The sequence below is a fragment of the Perna viridis genome, chromosome 9 (genome assembly GCF_037379345.1).
Source record: "Perna viridis isolate PV_CMFRI_1.1 ecotype Kerala chromosome 9, ASM3737934v1, whole genome shotgun sequence".
NCBI lineage: Eukaryota > Metazoa > Mollusca > Bivalvia > Mytilida > Mytilidae > Perna > Perna viridis.
The window spans coordinates 20,031,613-20,046,761 of record NC_142453.1 but is presented as its reverse complement, the minus strand read 5'-3'; the positions used below and the strand labels follow the sequence as shown (position 1 = coordinate 20,046,761).

The window sequence follows — 15,149 nt, the reverse complement described above, 5'->3', positions numbered from 1 at the left end:
GTTTTCTTTGAGTTTCCTTTATTTTTTATCTGTCAATTTAATTACAATAGACGGTGCCAAATCACTTCCGCTTTATCTGATTCAGAGCCAGTGATTTCTGGCGGGCGCACCTGAAACCACGTGGATAGAACAGGTAATATCATCAAGGTGTTCCTGCCACGTTTTTTTTTCAGCAGACGATCGGGTAAATTATTGATTTGTTAAACAGTTGTGGTACCAAATTACGTCACTATTTAGAAAAACAAGAATTTCCGCAATAGTTCATCAATATTCCTGGTCGCTCATTAACAGAAAATAAAATTTCAATTGGTGCTTCTTTTAGTAGTTGTTTTATCTATTTATATTATATGGAAATGATAAGAATGGGGTTGTATTACGTCATGGTCATAAATTGTATTTAAAACGACCATTTTTTTCGCCAATAATTTAGCACTCAAGATTTTATTGACGACGCAACATTCGTTATACAACTATTACATTAATCAACCTTTTATGTTTACATGCACTAAATTTCATAAGCTGCGATGACAAGTTGCTCCTGTCATGTACTTCGAGAAACTAAGTTCAAAGATATAACTCCAAAACAATTTCCTGGCAAAAAATACATCTTATGTACTACATGCCAAGTTTCGTGATATTTCTGTACTTTACAAGTAGTTGCGATAACAATAAGAGGACTGCCAGAAGGGCGGACGGACGGACTTACGAACACGTCAAAACATTATACCCTCCTCAACATCGTTGCCTCGGGTATGAAAAGGTATTCCTATAAAGGGACTTTAGGACTGGTGCGTAAGACAGCATAAAGTTTCAGGTTTACTCAAAGCTAGGTTTCTAAAGGTTTCACAGTAGCTGAAGTAGTAATGAAGAGTCGTATAATTTGGTGTCATAATCTCAACCCATTATTCCATCTGGTTTAATTGTTGTTGGCAATCAACCCATGTTTGCGTTTACTCTAAATTCCTCCTACAATATCATCGCATACCAAGTTATCGCAGAGACTTAACATAGTACGTCTTTCTACTGTATGATATAAAACAGACTACAGAGAACTTTTACGACATAACAAATATTCACTGTTGAATAGAGTATTTCGCATGGCGCAGTTTGATGCGACCGTAGTCGCTGACCCATAAATAGTTGGGTCACTTTTTACCTAATAGACACTGTATTCGAGATTGATACAGCTGTCCTTTAGTTTGTAATTTCATATTTGATACAGCATAGATATCGGACACAGGTAATTGTCCTGTCAAAGTACCTAACAATTTGAATTTGTTCTTATTAATTTCAATGCCTAAATTCCTGATACACTTTTAGATTCAGCATGTCAAACTAACTTTTTAGGTCCCTAAAATATAAAACAAATTCAGGAACTGTCGTTTAAGATACATTTCATCAATTTCGTCGTAAAAGTATAGAACGGTTGGTAGTTTTTTTTTAATACCATACTTATGATGTCATTGTGCTATTATTCTTAACACAGGTCTGAATCCACGAGTAAGAATTCAGAGTCGGATCCCTAAGTAAGAAAAACATTACTTAATTTTGAACAAATAATTTTGGCAAAAATAATCAAATGATATAGCCTGAAATACCCATTAATAAAATTCTGGAACCTCCCCCCCCCAAAAAAAAAAAAAAAAAAATAAATAAATAAATAAAATAAAACATATGCGCATTTAACATTTAAAGACAATGTGTCTCTTGGATCTGCATTTGTCTTATAAAAGTGTGAAAAAGAAGCAAATCCCACCAGAAAATAAAAGACTAGGAAATTTCAGACCCCCTAGAGTAATATTTCCTTTTTAGAAGTCGGTAGAGCCTTGTTGGAGAACTTGACGTCTTTTCATTATCTCCCTTACAATCTCAGCAGTGTTAGATTCTTTGAAATATCTTACCATCTTTGTCAGAATTGTACGTCCAAACTTCATCGTCGTCAAAATGGGTGTCACCACCTTTATCGGTACCAGGGAAAAACGCATGGGCTAAAACTAGGCCTGAAAGAGTTTAAAAGAATATAATTGTACACTATAATGCATTTCAAGCAAAAAAAAAAAAAAGAAAAAAGTGAGAAATCGAAAATATATGTACATGCCAGTACACCTTTTATAACTTTACGATATGCTACCCTTTTAACAAGAATGGGAGACATTTTCATTCCAAATATACACATTATGATTAAGAAAGCATTAAACAAAAAACATTTTCATATTAGCTGTATAAGAATGTTTTAAATCTAACACAGCTTCGAGCTCAGAAGTTTGTATGTATTAAAAAAATAATTATTTTTATGATGTATTTGTTGCTGAACCAATTATATCCGATATAAAATGTGGAACGAAGCCATTTTAATATATCGAAAAATTAGAAATTATTAGTATTCATGGAAAGAAATTCATTACTGGTAAAAACATCATTTGAATGAGTAATCAAGAGAACCGAGATTCAAAAGAATGTAATCCAGGGACAAAGACCAAACGTGGAAAACAGACACACTCAACAAAGAAAATAAAATAAACAAAATAGTACATACAAAGTAACAAAAGTAAATGAATAACATGAATAACTCGGACTACACTAAAAACTGGGAACACAGACCAGATGCACCGACAGGGTAAGCGTCCTCTGTTTTCTAGAAACACCTGCCGAATTGCTCTCAAAGTCAAGTCCAGGATAAAAAAGAAAGAGGAACGGAAAACTATGACGTTGAACAAACCAGTTCTCATGGAGCAGGTGGATACACTATAAACTGTTGTAAATCCATGCTTTTACATTGCATGTAATTATAGTAAAGCGTTTAACCATAAAAATATCCAATTCAAATAAAAGCTTTCCACAGGACACTTTTTGACCTGCTACATGTCCCTCAATATTATATATATGGCACAGATAATCTATGTAATTAATCTCTCTGATAATGCCACTGCTAAATTTCTGTGAAAGAGGTTTCGAACTCGTTCGCGGATCTTAATTTGCATAGAAATGCATACCATAATTGATAATTCGTACAATGAAAAAAAGGGAGAAAAGTGGATAATCACTATTCGAATAGATTTAAGTAGGATATACACTCAAAACAATTTGTCGGTAATGTAATCATACGCACGACTCTCCTATATCAAGAGTCAAACAGTCCTGTTTGTGTTGTTAATGTAATCGCTAATTATACAAGTACGTTTGATATTCGGTGTTCTTTATTCGATATCAAAGTTTTTTTCAATATCAAACTGAATATAAAACGGTAAAATTTTACCGTTTGACAATCGCGTAATATTCATAAAGAATTCACATGCATTAGATTAACATGAACTGAATATCAAACGAATGTCCAACAGTAAAATTTTACAGTTTATATAGTTTTCAATATCAAATGGTAACTATGCATCCATTCTACAACTCCAATCACGTACCCCACTCCAAGACTCCATTCTGTAAATTACAGGGTGCCTTAAAAATTAAGACGCCTGTTGAAAGATAAAACTTAGCTTTTTACCTTGTCCGTCAAATGGATAACCATCTTGATGATATTGTCTGGCGAATAAAATGATGATGTCTGCGTCACCAGAGCTGACCTCGCTGAACCTGAGGTCAGTCTCTCCCTCCCACACAGCGAACGCCTCCTTAATGGCCCTTTCCGTGATGCTTTTTGGTAAATCGGGGGTATAATTGGTTATTCTGAAAAAAAATAAAAATATGGCGATCAAAAGAAGCAAAATAATCGTTGTTTCTTGGACAATTTTGAGTTCCTATTGCAAAGGGCAAGGCTATTCTACTTCCAGAATAAATAAAATCCCTCTTGGGGGTTGTATAATTAATATTTGAATTATTGTAGTCTGAATATCTTGGGCAAAATGTTCTACTTTTAGCCTATAGTTAGTCCAGATAATCATGACCTTCGCAAGGGCATTTTGTTTTCAATATAACGTGGATGTCGAAGGGAGTCGACCAAGCAAAATGAAAATTAGCCTTCTAAGACAGCATAATTATTTGGACTACCTTTAGCCAATATTATTTTTTTATCATCTGCATCAACTGGTTATCCTGTTTTTTTCCTCTGATTCATGGTTTTTCTAAATCGGACCTCATAAAATATCCAACAGTTGCTGTATTTGATGAAAACAGTTACGAAAGCACCTTTTAAACACTCAAAGCGACAACGAAGAACATTTTTTCCCCGAGGGATCATTTAGGTACTAGTACACATACGATCATGCATCCAGATTTGACATGACAAATTAGCGTAACATGGATGTTATGGGACCATTATCGAAAGGTCATTGTATTTTATTCAATATCTAAATGAATTATTTTCAAAAACTAGATTCGTTCATCAGACTTTAAGTAGCACTCCAGCTAAGAATCATGCAAAAGGTGATTCGTGGGTGAAAAGCCTACATATTTTTATTTTCTATTTTTGATAATTTGTTTGAATTGCCATAGTAAACAGAAATTAACATTCGGTTTTTCATATAAAAATTATATAGAATGTACTGTAGATTTAATTAAATAAAGGAAATAATTCTGTAAATGACACTCAAATGCAATAGAATCTACTGGATTTTCAATGTTGATTCTCTTCTAAGAGCAGACGGATTGGAATGAAAAACTACACATTTCACAATAGAGACATATAAAACAACTTATTAACAAAAATGAAAATATGTAGCCTTTTTTGGGGTGTATCACATTTTTCAGATTTTGCATGATTCTTACAAAAGCTAGTACTTAACAACTTTACTGATTAGCAACTTTAGTGATATAGTCATATCAATGATTCATCCATAATTTTGCTTTGTTGTATACGTGGAATGTGAATCACCCGATTCCGTGTTTTAGCAAGTTCTAAGAACAAAAATCATGTAATTGCCACTTGACTTGGTTTTAATGTCTATGTAAAGAAGATGAGTAAAAAGATAGCAGTAAGGAAATACTTCCTTGTGAAAATAAAAATTCATGAATAAGGATTTTAATGTCGATAACAGTAAGAGATTGGAAAAAAAACTACAAAAAAAGATTTTTATTCTGCAGTGTTAAAACAGGAAGGTTTATCGTTATTAGCCAATGGAAGTCACCACGGCATTATTATTATTATTTTTTTTTTTTGGTAATTAAGAGTGTCAGTGCAAGGGGGTTGAGGGGTGACAGTCACAGAACCAAATTTTTTGGCAAGGGGGTCCAGAACAAGGGTTCCATTCTATCATTTTTGCCAAAGTTTCGTAAAAAAACTAAAACGATGTTTCAATAAAGAGGGGTCCAACACCGAACGCGTCCCTGAATGCCCCACTGATGGCGTGGCATTAAATTATTACGTATTTGACGACGCAAAGGCTGGTAATTTTATTATTTTATTCTAAGTATTGCCAGCCCCGTCGACATTTAAAGGGCCCAAAGCACTTTTGTTTATTTTTTGTTTTACTATGAATCAATTGAAATCTCAGTAGTGCCATTGAACGCATACAAAAACAATACATACTTTCACACCCCCCCCCCAAAAAAAAAAATATTATACAACATTTGCCAAAACTTACTGAAATGCAAATCCACGACGGAGGACTCATATTTTACCATTTCCGACGAAAGAGCGCTAAATGACTTCTAACCACTCGTAATGTCATAGTTTCAGATAAAAGGTCGCACCATCGTTTCGAATTATCATTTTTATCACTACGGTGTTATTTCTGTGTAATATCAACGTAACATCAGACGGTTACTTGTGTGAATTAATCTTGGAGAAAACTTCCGGTGTGACTCGGAAGTGCAAATTCATTTGATAACCGAAAAATACTTTAGTAGGTACAGATTTGAGCAGTAATAGGGAAAGACACGAATCGAACACACCCTTCCGAAGCCTTTTCCATTTTGAATGGGTATCGTATATCAAATGAATTGTCATTTGACAAATACGTGAACAATGCATCTGCAAAAAGTCTAAACTAAGGAAACCGCGTAAGTTTTAATGAGTGCAGCACATGTAAGTGACCATGTGTGGATGTTATTAGGCAAGCGAACGGAAATAAAATAAAAGAGCAAATGTCCTAGTAATTATGTCTTGAGGTCACCTGTGTTAAATACACCGTTCTTAAAACTTTTTGGCATCTTATAGAGTAATTATTCAAGGTATTTTAGTGTGATACCCCTTTTTTTCTTACGGGAAGCCAAGTCACATGATAATGTTATAGCTATCCAAACATTAACGAACAAATGTTTTCTTAATTCAAATCACGCAACTTTGTCTTTTTCTCTGTTATAATTCCACTTTATGACATTAGCCAATAAGATAGCATGAAGCGGCATTGAACAATGGGCTCTGGAGATCAGTCCTTACAGGGAATACGTTTTAATGCTCTAGAAATGGTTTTCAGAGATTGTTTGAGCAATACTACATGAAGCGAAAATAATTACTGGTACAGCTGATAAAATAAAAAACAATTTGAGTACTGAAACATAAAACCAGGCGTCCCTTGAGACGATGCTAATGAAATTATACAATTTTATTGGAATGACAATTTTTAGCACTTAGAAACAAACGCTTTTGAAAGATATTTGTTGAGGGTATGAATCAGAAAATAACTGAGAAGGCGTGACGAGTACAGCAAATATTACAAAAAAATACTTTGGAACATTGATTTAATCTTGCTTTATGTGTTAAGTTATTTTCAATAAGTTTTGGACTTAAACTGCTCAGGTTAACAAGCCATTACTTGAAGGAATGTGATTTAGTGGGGCGTATGTTGCTTGCACTAAATTGTAAATCAAGTGTTTATATAATATATATCTCGGAATAAAAGTGCCAGGGACGGTCCAATGCAATGAAGTCTTTTCGGGAAAAAAATCTGTTTAAAATTTTAACGTGGCGAAAATAACATGATGGGTAGTAACAAAATTATCGAACTGAAAACTAGGTATTAGTCAAAAGGATCAATTAAAAGGAAAATCCGTATAACAAATGGTAACATCAGGGTAAAACCGGAAAATTGGAAACCACCGGAATGGTTCAAGTTGCCGTTGGTAAAGGAATGTAGTGATATACATGTATTCATGGGTTATTCAATCTACTTTTCCGTTTACATTTTCATAGGGTAAGACTTAGGCATAAGTGGGTGTAGCCAAAGACTGATAAATATTGTAGAACATTTTTTTCATTTATTTGTGTTGATAGAAATTTTTAGATAAAAAAAATTACATAAACTTGTACGAGTTATTATTACTAGATCGAAAATTAATTTGGTCTACGTAATGTTTGGGAAGGTACTTTTTCTTTACAAAATATAATATTCCAACATAGCGTTTTTTATTACTGGACTGTACGACTTACACGTTTGTGGCAAATTGGCACAACAGTTGAAAAAATTCACCCTCCTCGAAAAAAATAGTCATGGTTTCTATTGTACTTCCGGAATGAATAAAATCCCTTTTGAGGGAGGTTATTTAAATTATATTTGAATTATTGGAGTCCAAATGTTTTACCTTTAGCCAAGGATTTATATATAGCAACTACATATGCAACACCTTGCTTTAGACTAGTTGAGACGTTCTATCTTCTAACTTTTTACGTCCCGCTAATTTGTTATTTCTTCATAATTAATGAATTTGTTGTTTAAGTCACACCGTGTTAAAATGATTGAATAATTATCGATGAGTTAAATGACTTTGAGACTTTTTTATACCGTTAATTCCACCTGTTTATAATAAACAATTCCGTAATAATTAAATGAAAACAGAAATATCTTCCCATGAAGACTAATTGGCGTTTTAAATACTTATATAAACATAATCCCCATGTGACCCCTGCTACATAAGTCTTGTACCGTTCTCAGCTTCATCATTTCCAGATGTTTTCTTCATTTATTTATACAGTAGCAACAAAAATGTATGTCGAGTGCTCGGGGTTCATATGGGAGGAAAATGGTGCAAATTTTCATCATTGCCTCAATAAATTATTTATCACGTCAAAAGACTGATGATATGCCAGTATTCATATTCAACGCAAAGAGAACATGAAAAATACTCTTCAAAATAGACAGAAAAACACTAAAATTAAAAACATTAACACTAAATTCTATGTCAAAACTAAAGAAAAGACGTCTAGTACAACAAAAGAAAATCTCAGAAGTTAGTTAGATAAGCATTATATTAAACTATCATCTACTTTGGAAAGATAAATATTTACGGTAGCCATTTTCCCGGCCATTAAACACGCTAACTGCTGATAAAAAGTCCATGAAATTGTATCTGATGGGGTTTTCCTTTGTTCTGCACGTGCGTTCGGTCAAACATTTGTTGAAAGTTCATTGCTTCGAGCCCTCATTCATCCAGGTTGTGATGTTACATATCTACATGACAACATGATGAACAAGGGTTCAGAAACAAGAGAAATTATCTGCTGAAATATCCCCGCCAAAGAAACACGCTTTCCGTCTGCTTCTTTTACTCCCAGAACCAAGATGGCGCGTCTCACCTCACAAATCATGACTGTACACTACAGTGTTGTCGATGTGAAATATTAGATATGTCATAAGACATATGATTTTGTTATGCACGTGGAACCGTTCTCTAACGTAGATTCTGATTGGCTTATCTTAAGCTACTTCCCAAATCTTCTCACACAACAAGTGAATGTGTCCTTCCACATGTTGCTAATTTGGGGCGCTCCGGGGAACAAACGAAAGAAAAGCTGGCAATTACATCATTAGAGGTATTTTCGTAAATGTATTTATTCCTTCGTACACATAAGATATTAATCTTTGTTTGATGCTTCAGCCACTATTGCCGAGTTAAATCGTCTGTGGTCGTGGCTTGAGGTTTATCAATGACGGGAAATCTTGAAACTGCACTTGAGTTTCTCAAGACATCAAACCATCATTAAGTGGCGAAGGTGAAGGCAGTTACGCTTAACACATAGTACACAGCAATTAATGGGCAATTACTTATCCTCACTTGTTTGTCCGAAACTGGGTCATTCGAAGTGCAAAATGAGTATTTGTCAACTGTTTTTAGCGGAGTGCCGATTACCTCCCCATTTTAGGTACACATTATACATTATACACATGAAAGGAAAGACAGTAAACATATATAAATAAATACATGCAGTACCTGTATGTTAAATGCAATTTATCCCACTTTGATGGCGCTAAAACATATCGCTTGCTGCGATCGTCAGTGTCTGTTATTGGATCTTTGTTACCACATCGCGGTTGTGTCATTTTCGCTCGGGTCCGTTTGTCTAAAACGCCAGTCTCTGGAAGGTTTGCAAATTTTTGGAAATTCCTTATGGCTTTTGGAAAATCTTCTTTGCTCATCAAGTTCCCCGTCTCACTTGATGGACCCGATAAATAACCAAATTTCGAAAAGTAATCCTGAAACATGAGAATTAAATACATTTTATTTTTTCTCAAATACATTCTTTTTTGCCTTTTTCACAGTGTACACAATTTTTGAAGCTAAGTTGTCATTATTTTGAAACCAATTATTAACAATGTAGTACGCGACTTCATCAAATAATTTCATTTGACTTTGCACTTAGTAACTTATCAAATAGACTAAAATCTTTCATTTTGTCAAAAGTAATGTAGGAACTGTTTTTTTTTTTTGTAACTTGGAGTTGGGAGGATGCGTACTATCAATCAGCCAAAATTTACCAAATTCAAATTTACAACATTTTAGTCAATGTTTATGACACCATCTACATGTACAATGTTTTCATCAGGCCGCTGGTGAAAGTTCATATCAATCAAGAGCTGATTTAGGGACCCGGCTATAATGAGGCCAATTTTAACCCCCCCCCCCCCACCCCATAACACGAAAAAAAACAAAATTGTCAAACACATCAGAAATTTCTGATCATCTTCGATCCACCAATGTATTAGAATGCAAGTAAAGCAAACTTCACTTATAATCCACCATAATCAAGATTTTTTACTACAATGTTGTGTTACAGAGATATGATACAAGTTGATCTGACACCCAGCTTAGAACTTGACTGATTAAATCACGGCACGGTAATGAAGACCTCACAGAATTTATGAGTGTGTATAATACAGGTAATTATTGGTGCTAGAAAGATATTACGGGATTTCGAACTTATTTCTATGTTTTTATTGCCACCGAAGGATGTATAGTATATTTTCTTTCACAAATTTTTTGTAGATTGTCTTCCTTTAATTTGTTTCTAATTAGTTATAAAATCTATACCACATTACTTTTGGGGAAATAAGTACCATTTTGTATAAGAATCAGGATATTGGTGGTCATCATTTTCCATCAATATGTTCTTTTTTTTTCTTTTGCTTTAACTATATTCAATAAAAAAAACAACCAAAAAATTATTTAAATTCATCATGAAGCATTTGTGGCGTGGATATTTTTTTGACTGCATATATAGGGAAAAAGTGCGGGGAAAATTTCTCGATATTTCTCCATAGTACATGCACTAAAATTGACCTGTCAATAGCTTATAAAAGCAAATATTACTAACACGTTGATGGTTATTTCTTGAAGTTATGAGGTACAAATACTTGGATAATACAATAAAATATTTGCATATTTCTTTCATGTCCCATACCTTATACGCATTTTGCCTGATTCTTTCTTTGTCAGAGAAGTACTTTTTAAGTAGGACTCCAGCTAAGGATCATGCAAAATGTAATTCATGGGTAAAGAGCCTACATATTTTTATTTTTGATATTTTGTTTGAAATGTCATAGTAAACATAAATTAACATGTGGTTTTTCATATAGCCCGTGTTCTTAGTAGATATAAATTATATAGAATGCATTGTAGATTTAAAAATTAAGGGAGATAACTCTGTAAATGGCACTCTAATACATTAGAATCTACCGGATTTTCAATGTGGATTATCTCCCAGGAGCAGTCAGATTTGAATGAATAATTACACATCAAGTAAGCATCAAAGTAACTTCGATTGATTTCATTCTTATTCAAATGAAAGCTTGAAAGTCTTTGGTGAAATTGAATATGATACAAACATATCAATGATTTCAAGAGTTATGTCCCTTACCCTAGGTCTATATATTTGAAAAAAAGCCGTAAACAATGATTCTTATCTTAACCGATCTCAGTTTTAGAGTTTACAATTTGTGCGGTTTAGATGTAGGTATTCGGTTTACAAAAGTTTAAAATAAAAAATCTTTTCGGATTTTTTTAAGGTTCAGTTTAGACCGGTTTCACGGCATGTTGTTCTTTCCAAGACTAAAGGAAAACTGTCAGAATCCAAAAAAGTATAACAACGCATAGGCGGATCGGGGGAGCAGCCCCCCACCCCCATCCCTCCACGTCGGAAAATTTAGTTGATTGTATTAGGAAATCACTGAGTCTTGACAGATCCGGATCCCCTCTTAGGCCAGTCGGGGCGCCCCTCTTTTGAGAATCTCTGGATCCGCTACTGTATTGTACTACAATGACGCCACAGCATCACTCATTCCTTACATTTATTGAGGATCACGATATTTGCTGATCTTTATCATTCCTCTCCGATGGACGGTGGGGCGTTGCCCATTACCCAAAGCCCCATTCCCACCCCTCTTAAACTTCATACAAACTCACAGGAAGAGTCCCCATGAAACTGGGATAAAAGTCAGTGTGTACTCTATATTAGGATAAAGATATTCATAAGTTGATAAATAACTTTCCACAAATCCTTTCTTTTCAAATGAATTAGACAAATTAAATACATGACATAGTTTTCTGTCCAGCTAATGCACACGACATAAAGTGATGAATAGACTTCCGATACTTTTATTGACAAACCAAATGCGGAATGAAGAAACCAGTTGACTCATCGAATATTTCTATATGAATTTCTTGCATATCTATCGGTGGTTCTGAAGATAGCTGTAATCACTGATGTGAATGACACATTCCTACTATTACTGAAATATCTTTACAGAGTAAAATTCCTGTAGTTCATAATGTTCTTTAAAAAAATCACCTCCGCAAGAGAATTGTACACATGTATGTGGCTGTTGCATATTTTAGTTACATGTACCAAGCGCCAAGAGGACCACATACATTTTTGTACATGTACATGACTTTTGTACGTTTCAGTTACATGTAAATGTGCAATACACCAAGGTCCAAAAGCGTGATCGTGTTTAGACTGGAAAATCGTGAATATGGGTTCATTATTCCCCTCAATCCAAGCCAGATATACAATGTGTAATCTGTATATTTTTCATATTTGTTGTTATTTTAGGAGAATCTACTACTGATCTATAAAGTACAATAAAATATCAATACATATACATGTATAGAAGCAAAAATGGGCATTGCATTTTCAACTGCTGAAATGTATAAAGTGTACAATAATGGTTTGTACACGTTCACACAAATTTGTACATTGTACATGATTTAAGAACATTTGTGCTGTCCACTTCAAGTTACTCCAACTTCCCGATTGGATGACGGTTTAATCTATTTATACATGTACTTGCAAAAGGAGATCAGGAAGAGGTCAGGATTGGTTATTGTCCTTAGATGTCTCCTTTTATTGTTGATAATACGCATACTTCATCTTTGATTTATATTTTTATGTAGTTAGATTGGTTGAAGACACGCTATTTACATTTATATGTTAGTTTTGTTTTAGTGCGTACTAAATTGTTAGCCCTAGTCCTATTGGTGGGCTTTGTTTTTAAAGAGGAAAATAAGAAACATTATTGCGTATAAAATTGTACTATTGTGTTCGAGTAAACAACATCAGAAGTACACTTGTCTGTACATATGCATGTATGTACTGTCCTCTTTTAGCCACTCAAGCCTAAAAAGAAATTATAACAAAAGCCATGTTACTTGAAAAAAATGGTCAAGTAGGGGTCGGGATGGGGCATTGCCCTTTGATGGGTTCTTTGCTCGAAGTTTTGTTTATTTCCACGAAATTTATTGTCTCTAATACAGCTGACACTCACTTTGAGTTTACTAGACATCATGCTATTTGCATTGGTTGTTTATTTTGCACGCTAGGTCAGTGAAATGTGTTTATTAATATGAAACATTTCAGGCCTCATAAATTAATTGTTATCCCCTGTGCCAGCTATACTGCTATTGTATATTGTTAGTTAGTCGTATCGGTGTACATCTATCGAGAGTACATTAATTGTTCCAATACAAATACGAAAGCTTTATTTAGAATTGGTACAAAATAACAACAGACAACATAAGCTCTGCTGTCGTATGAGTTCGTATTTTGTACAAAGTTTATGAAGGTTTGTTCAGGGTATTCCAACCATTTTTACAAGGCCTTACACTAACAAATTTAAATTGACCATGAAAGATTGTTAATTGATTAAATCCATAAATTACATTTATTTATCAACTAAAGTGTGACATAATTAATGTCGAGTGTCATTTTCCAATCATGAATTCCGCTTGTTAATTAATTTACGAACCTCCCGGGACAAACTGGCCCAGTTTTAGCCTATCCCAGTAAAGCTTTGAGTGAATTTTGTGATGCAGTGACTGAGTCAGACGGCTGTGGTGTCATCGGTTCGGTGTAATACAAGTGCACTTGAAAAGTGTTGAATGATTGTATAAGATATATTTATCAATGAGGAACTTATCTCATTGCTGCGTTGATCCACTTAAATAAAAGGAGAGAAATTTTCATGCGCGAACAAGGAAATTAGGTTGCAGTACTTGTGTTAATAAAACGTGTAAGAGGCACAGTAAATCGAACAGGCCGCCTGTTTAAAATGTCCGATTTCGATACCCAATAAATTGTATTAATCAAAATGTCCCATTTACATCTGGAATGTATAAAATTACAAATAATGTACTTCAATTAGAAAAGTTGAAGAAAATAAAATACTTCTCTTTCAGTGTTACTGGCGGAAATACTTGAATTCTCTTTTGTAATTTGATTCATTGTTCATACAGTATATTTATGTAACTAAATACTCATTCCCACCTAACTAGCACTTTAACAATAAGAAAAATAAACCAAATTCGGTCACACAATTATTTCCATGAATAATCCAAATTTTTCATTCATGTTTTTTCACATACATGTACAATAAAATTACTATTAATATTGAAACCACATAAATGTATCTGATAAAATTCTTTTGTGGTCTGAATAATGTACATGTGAGAATACTATGAAGAAAAAATCCACAGGGATTTCGAAGATAATTTCACTATGATTTAATCATTAGCTAATGTGCTTGGGATACTAACTAGAAAATGGCATTATTTTTCCTCGCGCAAAATAGCTGAATATATAAAGTAACCTGCCTAGAAAGATGACAGGTGGAAACATTTACTCTTTATTAAAGGAAAAAACACTTTTCATAACAAAACATGGAATAAATTGATGTCTAGAGAGGGTTTACAAAAAGAAGAGGATTTTATGCTGTTATTTGTTTTTTTTAAACCAAAAAAAAAAAAAAAAAATCAAACCCTGGGCGCACTGGATTCGAAACAAAGAGGTTTTTTCAGTTCTATGGCTTATTTGTTATGCGTGGCGATTTAATGTACATGCACACCGGAGATGTTTTATGATAAAAGTCCCTGAGTGTATAATGTTCATGTAAAATATAAAATTATAGGATTTGCATGTTAAAGCGCTTTTCTTTTTGTATACAAATTACATGTCTGTGTATAGTGATAATATGAATATACAACTGTAAATGTGAATAAAGTTCCTATCTACATGCATGTATGTTATTATATTTAAACGTAATCTAAAAAAAGATTTTAGACGAGAAAGAAAATCGTGGTAGGGGACAGGTTGTACAGTGTTGCTATTGTGCAGATAAATGAAATTAAAATACGTCTTATGTTGTCATTGTGTAGATAAATGAAATGCATTCTATTGCATAAAAAATATTTAAAGTGCATTTAATAACAGGTATTCAATTTCACATCATGATCAAATGATACACATATTGACAGCCGAAGTGGAAAATTAGAAGGTAATATTGCAGTGGTGACACGAGTTGTCTCACCTGCTTTATGGATTATAATACTTCACGCGCATGTGTTTGGATTAAATTATTCAAATGTCATCTTCACACCTGAGGGTTAATTACAGGTGTGATGAGTCAAAGGATTTTACCTTTTAAGGCACCGCGGACTTAGATGATGTAATTGTTGTTACACATACCTCGTAATTTACTATAAACATGGTAGGA

At 33.7% G+C, this 15,149-nt stretch overlaps 1 protein-coding gene across 1 annotated transcript in view; it reads right to left on the bottom strand.

Moving 5' to 3' along the window:
* Positions 1-15,149, bottom strand: part of LOC148607245 (stromelysin-1-like) — a 28,158-nt gene that overhangs the window by 10,952 nt on the left and 2,057 nt on the right. The window contains exons 2-4 of the mRNA XM_088545516.1: positions 9,097-9,359; positions 3,497-3,678; positions 1,902-2,000 (exon numbers count right to left, since the gene is read on the bottom strand). Coding sequence (XP_088401642.1) covers positions 1,902-2,000; positions 3,497-3,678; positions 9,097-9,359 — 544 coding nt within the window. The remainder of the gene's footprint in view (positions 1-1,901; positions 2,001-3,496; positions 3,679-9,096; positions 9,360-15,149) is intronic.